The sequence below is a fragment of the Pelodiscus sinensis genome, chromosome 17 (genome assembly GCF_049634645.1).
Source record: "Pelodiscus sinensis isolate JC-2024 chromosome 17, ASM4963464v1, whole genome shotgun sequence".
In the NCBI taxonomy this organism is placed as follows: Eukaryota; Metazoa; Chordata; order Testudines; family Trionychidae; genus Pelodiscus; species Pelodiscus sinensis.
Window position 1 is genome coordinate 39,062,099 of NC_134727.1, and position 17,329 is coordinate 39,079,427.

The following is a 17,329-nucleotide window of genomic DNA, read 5'->3' on the forward strand; positions in this document are numbered from 1 at the left end:
GGTCCAGAAAACTCTCTGGTTTGACACCGATCAGATCCCGAGGGTGCTGGACTAAAGAGATTCAATCTGTAGGAATTTTTGACATGATGGGCCATGCTCTCTCTAAAGAGGGTGGTATTTTTACAAAGACCCAAGCCCAAAATTCTTAAACCAGTCCAGAATCTGATCCTACAGTGGTATAACACCCTTGACCTCCAGGGAGTTACACCGGTGTAATTAGACCAACTACTTTTTGGCTTAATGCCGGTTTGCTTTTACAGTACGTCTTGTCCACTGCACTGAAAGTCTCAATTCTGGTAGCAGACCCTCCTAGAGCGGACCCCGACCACACACTGAACTGGACGCAGGATGTGCATTAAGGGATTCACATCTGGCATGGCTTTGTTCTCTTATCCTCTCCCTACGGGGAAAACCGTGTGCGGGGGAGTGCAGTGGTTTGGGGTCATCTTTATAATATGCACACACACAGGTACTGTACAGCTTGAACCTCTCCAGCCCAGAACTCTCTGGGCCGGCAACATCTGGGACCCAGTCTCTGTGTTAGCGATTGTTTATTTATACTCTAGTAGTACCCTCTCTGGGCCCCAGAGTGCTAGATCCTATACACGTAAGTAACCCATAGCTAGACCTGCCCCAGAGATCTGGCAAGCTCGGATTACAAGACACAGTCAATGGATAAACGGGGTGGTGCGCTGGGTGGGGCACAAATGATTAAGACAGGTCCATTTAGAAAAATGTTTAATGACAGCTGCCACCCATTTGCATGAACAATTCTAGTGCTAGCAGGTCGGCTTTGCAATAAAAGCTTTTAATTTAGCATTTAAAGACTGCGACGCCTCACTAATTCTCTCTCTGTCTCTCTCCCTCCGCCTCCCTTCAGATTACATTGAACGCTGCAAATATCAAACTACCTAGATTGCCTCTAGCATCCCACTCTTCTGCGGGCTCCAGGCAGAAAATCTACGAGCTCTGTGTGTGTTCCAACGGGAGGCTATTCCTGTCTCAGGCAGGCGCGACTTCCACCTGCCAGATAAACACAAGCATCTGCTCTTGAGAGACGGTTCGCAGCCGGCATTGCGGGCAGCACAAAGGCCCTGGTCTAGTCTCCCAGAGAGCAGCTGCCGCCTATTTTGGCTAGAACACAGAAAGCCTATCAAAGACTTTTTGGTGTGTGTGCGCGTGTGTGACTATATATATATATGAATATATATAGATATATATAAAATATATATATCCTCTGTGTAAAACGATGTTTCAGTACAATGAATCCCAGGGTGACCCTATCACATTCTGTCAAATTGAACTCACAACGCCCTATGCCCGTCTGTAGTGATATAGTCTAATGGTCCTCCCCTATTACGCACCGTCTCCTCAGAGCAAAGGGAACAAGTCTGCTTAAGTCAATGGACTGGCGTATCTGAGATCAAAAAGGAGGAGCAAAGCGCTGATCATTTTTGCACCGTTACAATCAGTCGCAACAAAATGGCCGCCAAGGCAGAGCAAATGGCCTCGAGAACTCTAAAACACCTGTCATCATATTACGCTCTATGTTTAATCTAAAATACAGCGGCCTAATTGGGAGACTCCACACTGCCCTCCAGGAAAACAGGGTTTGGTTCCCAGTGCTGGTCTTCCCTACTTAGCCTTTGGAATGGAGCTTGGATGCGGTGTTGCCTGGGTTAGCCCCGAGCGCACCACCAGATGCCTGATTTGCCTCTGTGTCTGTAGGGACAGCCCCTTGCAGCTCCTGTTGGCCATGAATCGCCGTTCCCAGCCAATGGGAGCATTGGGAAGAGGTGCAGCTTGGACACCGTTTCCAGTAGCTGCCATTGGCCAGGAACAACAATCTGCAAGCAGCCGTACCTGTTGCCTCACAGATAAATAAGCATCTAATGGCCCATCAGGGGCTAACCCTGGCGAATCGCGTTCAACTCTTGGACCGCCCAACCCTACCCTAGAGTATTCAGTTCTATACTTTAGGGCTGTGTCTAGACTGGCCAGTTTTTCTGGAAAATCAGTCGCTTTTCCAGAAAAACTTGACCGGTTGTCTACACTGGCTGCTTGAATTTCCACAAAAGCACTGACTTCCTACTGTAAGAAATCAGTGCTTCTTGCGGAAATACTATGCTGCTCCCATTCAGGCAAAAGTCCTTTTGCGCAAAAGTTTTGCGCAAAAGGGCCAGTGTAGACAGCTCAGATTTGTTTTCCGCAAAAAAGCCCCGATCATGAAAATGGCGATCGGGGCTTTTTTGCGGAAAAGTGCGTCTAGATTGGCACAGATGCTTTTCCGCAAAAAGTGCTTTTGCAGAAAAGCGTCAGTGCCAATCTAGCCGCTCTGTTCCGAAAATGCTTTTAATGGGAAACTTTTCCGTTAAAAGCATTTCCGGAAAATCATGCCAGTCTAGACGTAGCCTAGGAGATAATTCTGTTTTTACAATAAACCACTCCCTCACACACACAACTGGCAACACTGAGGCCATGTCTTCAACACCTCAATCGAGCTTCTGGAGTTCAATTTAGCGGGTCTGGTTAAGACTTGCTAAATCAAACTCACGGGCTGCCCTCATCAGTGGCCGATACTCCTACTACGAGTAGACAGAAGCCGATGGGAGCGTTTGCTCCGGTCGGCCTCCCACTGTGGGGGACGGCAGAGAAACTCAAAACAAGGCACATTGACTTCCGCTACGTAATTAACGTAGCTGGAGTTGCGTATCTCACTTTGACCTTTCCTTTTAGCCTAGACCTTGCCTGAGAAAGTGTAAGATTTGCCAGAATCTGTCTGGGATTCAGTGAAACTCATACAGAAGAGAAACATTATCCAACTTCGCTGCAAGAATTTTTTTAAACAGTGAGGGTAATCTGAGGTCACACGTTTTAAAGAGACTGAAAATGTCAGAGATGCTGATCATGAAACAGGACTTTGAAAAAAATATTTCATAAAGATTATGACCAAGGAAGATCACCAGAAAGTAAGGCTTTGGGCCCTCCTGTACTTGAACCCAGATTAACACAGTATTTCAATTGTTTTTTCATGAGTAGGTTTTTTTCCCCCCTCCATGAGGCATTTATGGGGAAGGAAAACGTGTGATATGATTTTGTCACACTGTTTCCATTATCCAAAAAATGGGAATATCATGAGCAGTGTGGAGGTCTCATAGTTACTGGGTTTCAACTCCATTAATGACTTCCTGGAGCATTTAAGAAGCCTATGAAAAACGTTCAGGGTAAATTTTTCAAAAGCACCTAAGTTCTATTAATTTTCAATGAGACTTGGGCTGCTGAGTCACTTAGTGCATGTCTACACTTCCGAGAAGATTGACGCTCCGGAGGGTGATCTTCTAGTGTTCAATTTAGCGGATCTCTTAGAGATCCCTAACTCGAATGCTGAGGGCAGCCCCCGTTGGTGTCCAGTGCTCGTCCTTCTGCGAAGAGTAAGGTAAACCAATAGGAGCTTGTGCTCCCGTTGGCCTCCACTTTGGACACCGCCATGGCTCAGCTTAAGGAAAGCCACCTACAGGTAGACATTTGGCATAGCTGGAGTTGCGTGTGTTAAGCCGACCTGCCTGGTCTAGTATAGACCAGGCCTTAGTGCTTTTGAGAATGTTACCTATAGACAAATACTCAACCCTGCGCATAGCTCTAGCAATATTGAAAGTTCATTTATCTCACCCAAATGATTTTGACGATCACCACAAAAACAAACTATTTAGACAGTTTGGCCAATTTTTACAGGTGTCCCGTCCTTGTATTTTCTTGGGGGGCTTGAGAGTTGTCTGGGGTTTTACAATGTGCATCTAGGGCATGCTCCAAAGCAGAAAGCCTCTCGTTGACTGAAATTGAATTTGGATCCCACTTCGGTCCTTCTGGTTGTTTTGCTTGTGCACGAGAGGACACCAGGAGAAGTTAACACTTCACAGAGGCTGAAAATGATTCGTTCTGCAATTTTCTTAGTGCTACGGTTCAGTTCATCCTCAAGTTCAAACGATTTGTTAATTAATGCAAAGGGTCACCCAGGAGAACAATTGTATTGGGACACAGGACTATACCATCTCTGTTCAAAGAGGGGAAATTGTGCCTATGCCTTAAGCCAATGCACTCAGCAAGGAGAAGCACATCATATTTATCTTGTTGTTAACGCTACTTTATTTTGTGGGGCGATAGTTGGAAGGGAGGGTGGGGGCTGTCAACAGGTGTCGTAGGAGCCGATGGGGCACCATGAAGCAGATGTAAGTGAAATCCATAAAGGTTGTGAGGGCTGCTGGATTGAGTACAGACTTTTACCATGTTAAATATAATGGAAGACAATGTATGTTACCTCCAGGACCATAGCTGAAGTCCTGCTTAGCATCCCAAGTGGAATACGTTTACTGTAGTGGCTTTGTTCCTCATTTCATTTTGCATTGGATAATCATTTGCATCATCTGCAAGGGCCGATTCATAAAAAAATTAGTTGTCCAAGGTTATAACCAAGTTTGGGCTGCAGAAAGTGTGTAGAATGCAAAGGTCTGGTTTCATTTGGCTTCTCTCCCCCCAATGATTGATTCTAATGCAAGTGGAAGAGGCCGGGTGGAGGACCAGAACTGATACGGTAAGAGTGGGGGTGGCGTAGCGTTTCCAGTACTGCATTGCCAATATTCCGCAGCCTGGCCTAGCATCCACTCCTGGGGCTGGCGCATAGCTCGGTCTCTCTCTTCATTAGTGCCACGTGTAGTGATCTAGCGACATCGACGCTTATCAACTGGAAACTGATCTGGGATCCTCGTGCTCCTTTTTCAAAGGGCCGTAAGAGCGTCCTGGGGCCATTCCGTCATTTACTGCACTGAGCTGGATTTGAACTGGTGAACTAAGCCCCTGTCCCGACCACCGTACTAGCTTGTTGGTGCTGGTCCTCTTCGCCATGTAAAAGGGGGCTCCTTCATTTTGCATGCGGGAGGCGAGCCCAGCTTTAGAAGAGTAGGCTGGAAATGGCGTGTCTCTAGCTTTACAAAATGGTAAATTGCAAGCTATTAAAAAAAAATCGCTGTGCTCTAGCAGGTGAAATTCACCCCTGTGCACAATTACGCCCCTCTTCCCTTCCGCTTAAGTCCGCAGTTCAGTATGGGCTTATGTGGTCCCCTAGAACATGTGGGGTCCCCTGCACAGCTGTGACTTTTACCCCCTAAGAAGCGTGTGCACTCTGCAGCCATTTCTGAAGAGCAAGGGGTTTGCGTAGCAAAACGTGAGATCGGGTTAGCAGTCCCAGTCGGTAAAGAGACATACTGACCAAAAGGATCCCTGCCCAGTGGGAACATAAAGCACTTTTGTGCAAGGTAAAAATACATTCGGATGGGTCATTTTTAGCACAACTGTGTAGTGATCTGCTCCTGTATGAACAGGCGTCAGAGGACTAAGAGAACCCCTGTGCAGGGACATCAATTGAATCATCTTATTGCTGACGGAAAGGTCACATGAAATCACCGATTTCTTTTCTTCCCTCTGTTCTTCCCTTGCCCCTCGGGGTTATTTGATGCTTGATAACAATGAAAACCTTTGCTTAAAAAAGGAAAGGAATTTTACAGGCCACCAAACTCGGATGGCCGTTGTTAGGAGCCGCTAGTACGACGTGGCCAATAATGAACGGAAGTCCCATTGGCACTGCAGTCCCTGACTGTACAAGAGGGCGTGCCATTGGCTAGATTTAGTTATGCAAAGAAGTATGCAAATTATTTTCACTGCCTAAGATTGTTTCTGCCTGTAGCCCACTCGTGTTCTAATAGATTGCCCTCAAAACCTGCTTCGTTTTACTTTCAACACCAGCTGACTGCGGAGGTTAAAAGAAAAGTGCCAGCCCACCCCCGTGACAACATTTCTTTATGAATCGGACCCCTGGGTTGGTTCAGCCATCGTTTGCCCAGAAAGGGTTCTTTGTATCTCTCGTGGCGAAGGACAGGCTGGGAGGAATAGGGAGCCACATTCTATGGAAGGCATTGGGATGTACACCACTGACTTCAGCATCTGCAGGATCCAGCCCCGAGTCTCTCTGGGTGAAGATTTAGGTCACTGAAGTCAATGGAAACACTGCCATCGATGGCGATTGCTGCAGGACTGACGTCTGACTCAGCACAGTGCACAGTTCTGCACTGAAGTAATCTGCATCCACAATACTTGCTAATCGAGGGACTGTGTTAGTGTCAATGCACCTGAGGCAGCCATAAATACTAAAGCTAAAAATGCTTTCATGCATTGTACTCTTGGCTCTATAGAGGTTCAGTAACATGCTACATTTGCTTTAAATGCCACCACTGCCAAGTAGCAGAGAAAATGTCTATTAGTGCTTGTCTTTGCACAATACCTTATCCGTATTTATTGTATGAACTCTTTGCCTTAACAGAAATAGCAGGACAGTCTTGAAAAGTGAAAAGTCTTTGCCATTAGCGACAACAAAGGTCCTAAAACTGATTATAGATCTGCTTCCACTCTCCAAATGCCGTTTTGTAAAGTATTTTGTTATCCAGCAGTCACTATTCAGTACTGTGAGGTCAGAGGAGATGTTCGCATTAAAGGAACTGTCGTGCAAAGGAAAAGCCAGTAAGCTATGTTCTAGGGTGCGTCTACACTGCACCCTTAGCTTGAAATAAGCGCCACAATTTGAGTATGCAAATTGCATTGCTTATTTCGAGTATATTTCAAAATAGCTTATTTCGTCATTTGGCGCTGTCCAACTTTCAAAATTTCCAAAATGTCCCTTAATCCTCATGGAATGAGGTTTACCTGGTTGTTGGAATAGCACGCCCTTTATTTTGAAAGGTATTTTGAAATAACAGGCATGCTGTCAAGACATGGAAGAGCTATTTCGGGATACCGGAAGTTTCCCAAAATAGTGCCGCAGTGTAGACGTACTCCAAGGCCTTTCCTGGAAATGTTTTGAAAGTTTAAAGTAGCGCAAGTGTGGTCCAAATTTGTTTCCTTCAATCGCACGCTCTCAAACTGATTTTAATTTTTACTTTTCAATACAAACAGGATACAAACAATAGAAGTGATGAACTTAAAAGGACCATTCAACATAGCAAAAGGATGCCTAAATCAGACTAACCCTTCAAATTAGAGACTGACTTCGTTGTTAAACAAGGTGATTCTGTGATGCTTGGGAAAACATCAGGTGTGTTTGAGCCCCGTGTCCATGCTATATCTGAACGAACAGGTCTGTAGTGGTTGCGTCAGACTATTAAGCAGAACTGGCTATTGTTTGAATTGCAGGAGAATTGTTGGGTTTATTATTGTTATTTCTTGTTATGGTTTTACGTTTCATAGCATTAAGGAGAGTGAGTCACAGAGCAAAGACTGCTAGAAGTTCCAGCCACTGTGTTAACTTCAGCTTATTGGAATGGGGTAGGGAAAATAGAGTTTGTGGGAAAGCTTCAGTGCACTAGATTAGGACAATGAGGAAAACTGAAACTCAGTTAATAGGGGAAAGAAAATATGTGTCATAGGCTGTGTGGTGTACAAAAGGCAACGAGTGGTCTGAAATTCGAAAGAAAAAAAGCCATTATCAAAGGGAGCTGGTAATATCACATTTCCAATGTGGAGAGATCAATGGTGGTAGCTGTTGATGGGCGTTCTCACCTTGATGTGCATGGAGCTCAGGCAGCACTAATGCAGCTTGTGTGTGTGTGGGAATGGGGGATCGAAAGCCCTGCAATTATGCTTCGTTGATGGCTCTGGTTCAGTGTTTTGGCTTGCTGTCCAAAGGCCCTCTGGAAGTCGGACTGAAGAACCCCTAAAGGCACCTGCTTTGCAGAGGAGTAACCACACCGCGACTGCCCGGCCTTTACCACCTGTACCGCTCCACAGAATCCCTGCTGGACAGTTTTTCTGTACTTGTGTTGACTTGCCATTTGCAATTTTAGAATTCAAAAAATTGGGGGGGGTAGGGGGAGAACAACATAGTTATGAAAAATTTCAACCCAGCGGTTGAAAATTTTCAAGTCTGGGAATGTCAAAATATTTGAAATTTTGCGAAACAGAATATTTTAAAGTCTTCGTTCCCTCCCTCCGACTCTCTCTAAACAATTAGCACCGAATATTTAAGCAGGCAAAAAGTGCTATCGGTATGTGATTCAAACACAGTTCTTCCTTCCTCGCTGCACTCTTTGCTTCTGTAGAAACCCATCTACGTAAGACTTCTTGTTTCCTTAGTTGACCTAACAAAATGTAGGGCTGAGACACAGGAAGGGTTAGAAATTGGCATGGCACTGATTCCATAGACTGCCTACAAGACAGTGATGAAATAAGCAGGGGGGAGCATGTTAAAAGATATTCCCTTAATAATACTGATAAATGGATCATCTTTTGTCTGTTTACACTATTACCTTTATGTTAACATCAAAGGGTTTGGATGGAGAGGGCTGTGGTTCTATTCAGTCTTTCTTTGGGCCAAGACAGGATAATGCCTCTAATCCCAGTCAAAGGCTGGGGTCTGAACAGTTCTTGTGAGAAGGTTGGCACGTTTGTTTTAGTGAGGCGAGCAAATTTTCATCCACATAAAACACAGTGATTTGGGATTAAGTTAAAAAAAATAGAAGGAGTAATTGGTATTTAAAGAAATATGGTTAACCTGTGGAACTCCTTGCCAGAAGATGCGTTGAAGGCTGGGACTTTAACAGGGTTCAAAAAAGAGCTAGATAGATTCATGGAGGTTAGGGTCCATCAATGGCTATTAGCCAGGATGAGTAGGAATTGTGTCCCTAGCCTGTTTGTCTGGAAGTGGGTGATAGAGGAGGGATCACATGAGGATTACCTGTTGTGATCCCTCCCTCTGGAGCATCTGGCATTGGCCACTGTTGGCAGACTGGATTCCAGGCTAGGTGGACCTTTGGTTTGACCCACTATGGCCGTTCTTATGTTCTGTCATATTTGAAAAGCGCGTGGCAATATGTTAACACAGCCCTGAATCTTTATAAAAGTTAAACATTTGTAATCTGCCAATAGCATTCTATTGACTCTTGAGGGTTTTTTAAGTCACTTTGTTGCAGGAAAGGTGGATATTTAAAGCTCCCGGACTGTAGATTCACAGTGAAGGAGGGAAATCCTCAGTCATAATTCCACCGAGATTCCCAGTCACCTCACATTAAACTAGAACTGCGAGCCCCGTACACGTTAATTTTGTTACAGATGTCATTCCTGTAGGAAAGTCAACCTCCTTGTCACTTTCAGGAAATGCCTTCCCTCTTTGCCACTCAATCATCCAGTGCCTATGGTTTTCTGTCTCACACCTTCTAGTAAGTGAACAGCATCATGCTATCTATTCACAGGAGTCTGGGATTTCCTCAGAAGCATCTCATCTCTTTTGGAGAGGGTGAGTTGTTTGTTTTTAATCAATATGAAATAAATAAAAAAGGAAACAGCCCTAAGGAGCTATATACAAGGTTTTGTCTTACTGGGAGTTCCCCTGTGTCTTTCTGCCATTGATTTTGGGCACAGGGAGTAGAGATTTATGCAACAAACATTTGCAACGTGCCCTGCTACCAGATACTTAGGATAAAGACAAGCTGCCTTAGAAAACAGGTACTTTATCGGAAAGGTTTTAAAGAGACACTTGGGGGCCTTTCATCAGGTTCCCCTGGAATGGAAAGTTTGACCCTCTCTCACACATTAGCCATCACAGAAATAAGCCCACCACAAATCATGCTTTATGTGCAGCTTGGCTCGTCACAAGAATGTAAAATTGCGCAGAGCTCTCACATTTCCCTTTCCAACTCCCAAGTCCAAAAGGCTTAACCCCGGAGAAGAAGGAAAGCATTTTGAAGCCAACGACTGCCTCTTACATTCATTTCACTTTCTAAAGCAATGGGCTTTCTATGTTCCTTTAAAAGCTCTCTTGTAATGGACCCCTTGAAACTTCTTGAAGCAGGCTTGAGGTGGAAAGCAAGAAAACCCAATTGTTGATGGGCGGTTCCATTTGGATGTGTGATTGGATTATGGGGGAGTGGAAAAATCAAGGGTGGCTGTTCTAGTGCCGCCCACATCTTGTTAGGTATCGATAGCTTTTCCTAGGCTTTTTAATGAGATTTCTCATATAATATCTGTCGTCAGAGAAGAGAAATTTTGAGAGTGGGGACACCCACTGATCATTCTAATCTGCATCCTCTTCAGTTCTAGATAGAGACACTATATTATAATTGGACGTTTTGGCCATATTAGTGAAGTTGACAATGGGGGTTAGACTACAAGACCCTTGCGGTCCCTTCTAACTCTATAGGTATGTCTAGACCACAAGCCTCTTTCAAAAGAGACTTTTTTCGAAAGAGCTCTTTAAAAAAAGCCTCTTTCGAAGAAGATCATCTAGACAGCCACAGGAGTTTCGAAAAAGCGATCCGCTTTTTCGAAAGAGAACACCCAGGCAATCTGGACGCTCTCTTTTGAAAAAGCTCTGTTTGCATTCAAGAATGCCTTTTTTCGAAAGAGCTCTTTTGAAAAAAGGTGTTCCTCCTGGTAAAAGTAAGTTTACCGATTTTTAAAAAAAAGCCGCGTTCTTTTGATTTCATTTTGAAAGAACATGATGGTAGTTTAGATGCAGGTGACTTTTTTTCTGAAAAAAGGCCACTTTTTTCAAAAAAACTCCATAGTCTAGACACACCCTATAATGATTCTCTTTAGGTACATCTACACAGAAGTATTATTTCAGAATAACGTCCGTTATTCTGAAATAACCATGTGAGCATCTACACAGCTAGCCCGTTATTTCGAAACAGTGGCTGGCTTATTCCAGCATTTGTAAACCTCATTCCATGAGGAATAACACCTCTTCCAAAATGGCTATTTTGGAATAGCAGTAGTGTGGACGCTCCACTGCTGCTATTTCGAAGTAGTTTCTCTCCCCGGCCATTCAAAGTTAGGGTTAGGATTAGGGTTAGGGCTCTAAATAGAGGTAGCGTGTCCACATTAGGGGAGCCTGCCTCGGACTGATTTCCTGGCTTGCCTCTCATGTAGATGCTCTATTTCAAAATAATAATCTATTTCGCAGTATTCCTTCCGGAATAGCTTATTCCAAAATAATCGTGCAGTGTAGCCATAGCCGTACAGATTCTATGTATGCAGAGCCTAAACAGTATAAATAGCAATGAGAAATACACGCCCTAGTCTTGTACCAATCAAGCAGAAGGCTCAATTGGACCCATTATTAAAACTAATTTTGCTTTTGACTCTAAACTTCTACTCGGAAAAACAGGAAAGCAGGAAAAGCTCAGTAATAAGGAAAGATTGGTCCATATACTCATCTAAGACCATGCACCCTGTGAAGTTTGTTTGTTTTTTCATTTACTTGCCTCCTCATGAACTAGCTGTTCAAGCCAACACAAGCGAGGGAGATATTGAGGGCCTACGTTGTAGCTTGGTAGCCATTTACTAACTCCTACCACATGCAGACGGTCAGATTCTCTGCTGGGCACTAACGCCATCTTCCGCCATTACTTCAGAGATGTGTTGGGTTACACCATCTGAGAATCTGGCCCCAAAAGCCTTGTCACCTTTAAGGAGGCTGAAAAGTAATTTTTTTGGGGGGGGGCCACCTGTTCTAAACTACCGCCTGCTAATTACCATGTGGAAACAGACCCCAACGAATCAAATTAAACCAAATTGGCAGGTCCTCTCAATGGCTGACGCACCAAGCCTCAGCAAAGCCAAACCTGTTCATTCTGCTTCCCATCTTAGCACCAGCAATAAAGTTTTTGAATCGGAGTTTAGCTGGAAATTCAGGTACATAGTGTAGGAGGCAGGGAAGGATAGATCTTTTGCATCCGTGTTGGCTCTGCTATGCTGACTAAAGTAAGAACTTGCTTTCAGGACAGTTGTGCGCCATTTACCATGAGTAGCTCTTACTCCCAAGAGCAATTGCACTGCACTCAGTCATTGTCCGGGGACGGTCTATTCGATTCACGTCTCCGACTTACTCAAGAGATCCTATGCTACTCAACATGAAGGGGGACAAGTTCATTTCCTAACAATGGGACAAATCTGTATGACTTAGAAGGCGCTTACCTAAGCGGCTCCCAGCCAGCAGCCCTGCAGGAAGCTGAGGCAGGCTCTCTACCGTTCCACTGCAGTCCCAAGCTGGTCAAAGCAGCAACCAGTCTCCAACACACAGATGAAAGACGAGCGTTTGACAGCCCCTAAAATTATTTACGTCAGCCCAACCAAATGCTTTCCATGGGTAAAATTGACAGCAGGACATTGCTTCAACTAGCAGAGGTTATGATGATATTTACGCTGTCAAAAGCCATTCATCGACAGCGTTATCAAAAAGCATGTCCATACGCCACAGCAGTTTTTCATCTGTGATCAAATGTTTCCTCTCCCCTATTACCCGCCCATGACCTTGATAGTGTAAACATGACAAAAGGAGTGTAAACGCTTATCACGGCTCTCATAAAAAATTCAGATTTGTTTGGCGCTTTTTTAATTTATGTATGTGTGTGGTTGTGTGAGAAAATATAAAGCTTTTTTTTTTTTTTTTTACAATCCAATCACATCAATCCTTGCACACTCTATGCAAAATTTTGTAAGCATTGCAATAATGCTATGAATTACACAAGGAACTATTTTAACTTTATTACACTTTCTGTATAAAAAAAAGATTTGTATTTAAATGATTTCAACTGCAAACTTGTAAAATATATTAATAAAATAATGATTGTTAAGAAGGGAAGAAAATGTTGGGTTTTTTGTTGATGTGCTTGTTTTTTGGCTAGAGAACTGGTGGTGGTAAGTCAGTAAGCCGAAACTTTTATGAGTACTTTGGGTCTGCCAAAGAGATGAGACTAATATCTTGTCTCTGACAGTGGCCAACGCCAAATGGATCAGAGAAAGTTAAAATCTGCACTAAGGGGCAGATATAGATGGCCTTGCTATCAATCTAAATGGCTGATCCTTTTTCAAGTCTTGCCAAATGTATCACATGACAACATATTTCACGAGCCAACTGTGCATCGTTTGGAAAAGTAGTTCCCTTTGAGCAGGGGTGGGCAATAATTTTTAATGGGGGAGCCACGCCAAGATTTTGTTAAGTGGTCAAGAGCCACTCTTCTATGGGGGGGGGGGGTGCAGGGTCTGGGACGGAGGTTGGGTGCAGAAGGGAGCTCGGGGTCGGGGACTGGGATACAGGAGAGGGTGTGGGGTGTGAGAGGGAGATTGGGTGAAGGAGGGATTCTGACGTGGGGCAGGTAGTTGCAGGGCGAGGGGGGTGTGGGTGCCAGAGACAGGCTCTGGCTGGGAGGCGCTTACCTAAGTGGCTCCCAGCCAGCAGCCCTGTAGGAATCTGAGGTGGGGTTTCTGCCGTTTTGCTGCAGTCCGAAGCTGGTCAAAGCAGCTGGCTGTGCCATGTGGCTCTGCTCCAGTGGGGGGGAGATGGAGGAAGAGAGGAGGCTTTGCACACTGCCCCTGCCCCCAGCAACATTGCTCAGCTCCTGTTGGCCAAAAATTGGCCAATGGGAGCTGAGAGATTTTGCTGGGTGACAAAGGCAGTGTGCAAAACCTGCTGCCTCCGCCTAGTGCCCAGGGCAGATTGCAACCAGCCGATTAAAGTGGCAGGCGATGCTCTGAGCCTAAGGTCCCCGGTGAGGCAGCCACAGGCCAGATCCGGTGACTTGGCGGGCCAGATCCAGCCTGCGAGCCTCATTTTGCCCACTCCTGCCTTTGAATGTGTTGTCCCTTCCCCTATGCACATCTCCCTTTTTTGTACTCTGGGAAATCAACTCGCCTGCTCCAAGAATCTTACCCCTCATGAGAAATTGCCTGAGCTTTTCCTAGCCACTTCTCAGCCTGGTCAGAGAGACACGATAGAATCATCCAACAGTTTTAACGATCCCGCCACTAGTGTTACATGGCTAATTAATCAGTTGTTCCTGGGCAGCTCCGTTCCAGGCGAACACTTGGGAGAGAAATCATCCTGCTTGGGACTGCCTTTTAAACGTGAAACTGTGTTCAATAAATTTCGCCGTTAAATGAAAAGACTGATTGGTGCTCGTTCTCCAAACCAATAACTAAAATTCAATCCGAATGAAAAATTGTGCCTGCCTTACCAGATTAAAAGGGAATGCAGCTCTAACGGGCACAGCCTCAGGATGGCCAACGTGCACAAGCGATTGCAGCTTGTTAACGACATTGTATTAGCGTCTGCAGGCCCCTCCCTGAGACATTCCCTCCTCCTCTTCATACTCTGGTTCTTAGGCTGTTTACACACTGGGAAGGTTTGGCGACGTAAGTGCTGTCAATGGGCAAACGTCACCAAAAGTGAAAACTGGTCAAACCTATTCTGCCTCCTGTTGTCGACATTGCCACGTGGGCTAGCACCCTGTCGACGGACAGAGCAAAGCAGTGTGGGGACGCATCCCCTCCAGGCTCTGTGAGCTCTCCGTGCTGAGGAATGAAAAAGCAGCACAGCCATCTCTCCAGCTGTCCCCCTGCAGCAGCAGCCTGCCTGACGCTGGGTTCCTAGCCGGGCAGAACAGGTGCATGCCAATCAGAATCATAGACTCCTAGAACTGGAAGGGCCCTCGAGTGTCATCGAGTCTGGTCCCCTGCCCTCACGCCAGGACCAAGCACCGTCTAGATCATCCCTGACAGGTGTCTATCCAGCCTGCTCTGAAATATCTCCGGTGATGGAGATTCCACAACTCCCGTAGGCAATTTATTCCAGTGTTTCACCACCCTGACAGGTAGGAAGTTTTTCCGAATGTCCAACCTCAACCTCCTTTGCTGCAATTTAAGCCTCTTGCTTCTTATCCTATCCTAGGAGGTCAAAGAGAACAATTTTTCTCCCTCTTCCTTATAGCACCCTTTTAGATACTTGAAAACCGCTCTCATGTCCCCTCTCAGTCTTCTCTATTCTAAACTAAATAAGTCCAGTCCTTTCAGTCTTTCCCCATAGGTCACGTCTTTGCTCTTTGTTCCCCAAATGCAGCAGCTCACTCAGCTGCCAGACACTTCCCGGAGCTTTGAAAGGGGAGGGCACATGCCAGCAGCGCAGCAGAGCTCACAAAACACTGATGTTTCCCGAAATTGCACCACTTGCTGTGGAGAATTTTTGTGTTCACATTTAATTTTTTACATATTACGCATTTTTTCCCCTCTCTTTCCCCACGGAGTATCGTGAGCTTTCATGGGCACTACCCCATTCTGCTGGGTGAACGCTCATGACACTACCTATATATTTTGGTTAGTCTCTAAGGTGCCACGGGACCACTCGTGGTTTTAAAGTTACAGACTTACACGGCTCCCCCTCTGAGACTTTTATTTCCCTGAGGTGGATTTCAGGATCTCTGTAAAGGGCTTTCAAAGGAACGTCCAATATGGAATCCAGAAGCCAAAACTACAGAATGAACCCCCCAAACCTCCTCACAGCAACCAAGATGGAGACAAGCTGGCAGCCCTTGCCTTTCCCTCATCTGACGCGGGGATGTGGGAGGGCCCCGCAGGGTAAGGGAATGTCTGGCTAAGCTCACAGCCACTGTGGGAAGACACAGATGAGTAGAGGAAGGGAGTTGAACTCGTGTTCCATCCCAGCTTCAGAATGTGCACCTCTCACCGATGTCGATAGGAACTGGGCCTCTGCATTTCCTCTGCCATATTTATAGAATCCTAGGGTTGGAAGAGACCCCAGGCGCCATCAAGTCCAACCCCCTGCCCAAAGCAGGACCAACTCCAATTCAATCATCCCAGCCAGCTCTTTGCCAAGCCAGGACTTAAACACCTCTAGGGATGGAGATTCCACCCCCTCCCTAGGGAACCCAGCCCTGTGCTTCCCCACCCACCTAGGGAAATAGTTTTTCCTTATATCCAACCTAGACCTCCCCCACTGCAACTTGAGACCATTGCTCCTTGTTCTGCCATCTGCCCCCACTGAGAACAGCCTCTCTCCAGCCTCTTTGGAACCCCCCTTCAGGGAGTTGAAGGCTGCTACCAAATCCCCCCTCGCTCTTCTCGCTTCCCATTGAGCCCAATGATCTTACCAGCTAGGAGTGAGAAGAATGAGAGGCCAACTTACTGTCCAAGATCAAAATGTCGACCTGAGTCTAAGCTGCAAAGCAGGGATCCAAATACTCCCAAAGTCCAAGCTGGATCTGGAAGTTGCCTTTGTGTGTTTGTCCTTGCAGTTCAGGGCTAGGACCAGAACAAAAGTAAAGACCGTTGGGGTGAAATAAGAACAGGAGTGGGCCAAACATAAGGGCTGCCGTAGCAGCCTCTGCATATAGGTGTTAGACTGTCTGGCTCCAAGACAAGTCCGTTTTGCAGAGTCATAGAATCATAGAATAATAGGACTGGAAGGGACCTCAAGAGGTCATCGAGTCCAGCCCCCCGCCCTCAAGGCAGGACCAAGCTCCGTCTACACCATCCCTGACAGATGTCTATCTAACCTGTTCTTAAATATCTCCAGAGAGGGAGATTCCACCACCTCCCTTGGCAATTTATTCCAATATATTCCAGAGGACAACCTTTCCTCTCAGCAGTTCGGAGACTCCAGCTCGGGGAACTCTTGGAGTGAAAATTGGTGAACTAAAGTAATAAGCTCTAGGTCGCTCATGGAATGTATTTACCGCCTTGCTTTGTGGATGGACTGCAAGGGGGACTTCCAGCTATGCATAGGAAGGATTATAACACGAGAGGCCGACTATTTACGATTGAAAAAAGCATCTTGTAGCTTATAATGAATTATTTGCAATTCAATAACATTTATGGCATGTTAACTGCCATTAACAGTGCAGAGCTGTATAAAGTGGCCCTAACTGCATATTAAAGAATTGGTTGGGGTTTTTTTTTCAGAGCATTAAAAACTAATTAGCTGAAGAGCGCATCACTCGGATTGGACCATTATTTGGGCAGACAGCTGAAAGTTACACAAATGCTCCGGTGGTAGTCACACCGGCCAACGTGGCTGCAATGGTCTCTCACCAGAATAGAACATGCAACTGGAGAGGTCTTGTCATACATAACGTTTCTATAGGTCACGTTTCCTCCACCGCTGCCCGGTTTGGTCTGCCCAGACTCAAATGGCATCTCAGCCATACGCGTGGCAGACTCTTGCTTTTGCAGACAGGGGGCTGTGATGCTAAATGGATGCTAGGAAGCAATTCCATCTGAGCCACGTGCAGTGATGTGAGTATTTCAGTTTGTACTCAATGATATTTGTTGTGGACTCTCCATCGCTGGAGATATGGAAGAGCAGGTTGGACAAACACCTGTCAGGGATGGGCTAGACAGTGCTTGGTCCTGCCTCTCGAGGACACTTCCAGTTCCAGTGTTTTGTAATTCTATTCTATATTGCTCCTTCGCTTTCTACAGGGAAAGTGGCACCAGG

The 17,329-nt window shown here is 45.6% G+C and overlaps 1 protein-coding gene and 1 long non-coding RNA gene across 5 annotated transcripts in view; one reads left to right on the top strand and one right to left on the bottom strand.

Annotated features, from left to right (window-relative positions):
• Positions 1 to 12,491, top strand: part of SGCD (sarcoglycan delta) — a 545,286-nt gene extending 532,795 nt beyond the window's left edge. For all 4 annotated transcript variants that reach the window (XM_075900619.1, XM_075900616.1, XM_075900617.1 and 1 more), the window contains one exon: positions 881 to 12,491. In XM_075900619.1, coding sequence (XP_075756734.1) covers positions 881 to 1,054 — 174 coding nt within the window. In that variant the 3' untranslated portion in view covers positions 1,055 to 12,491. The remainder of the gene's footprint in view (positions 1 to 880) is intronic.
• Positions 1 to 17,329, bottom strand: part of LOC142818752 (uncharacterized) — a 75,417-nt gene that overhangs the window by 9,351 nt on the left and 48,737 nt on the right. The window lies entirely within an intron of this gene.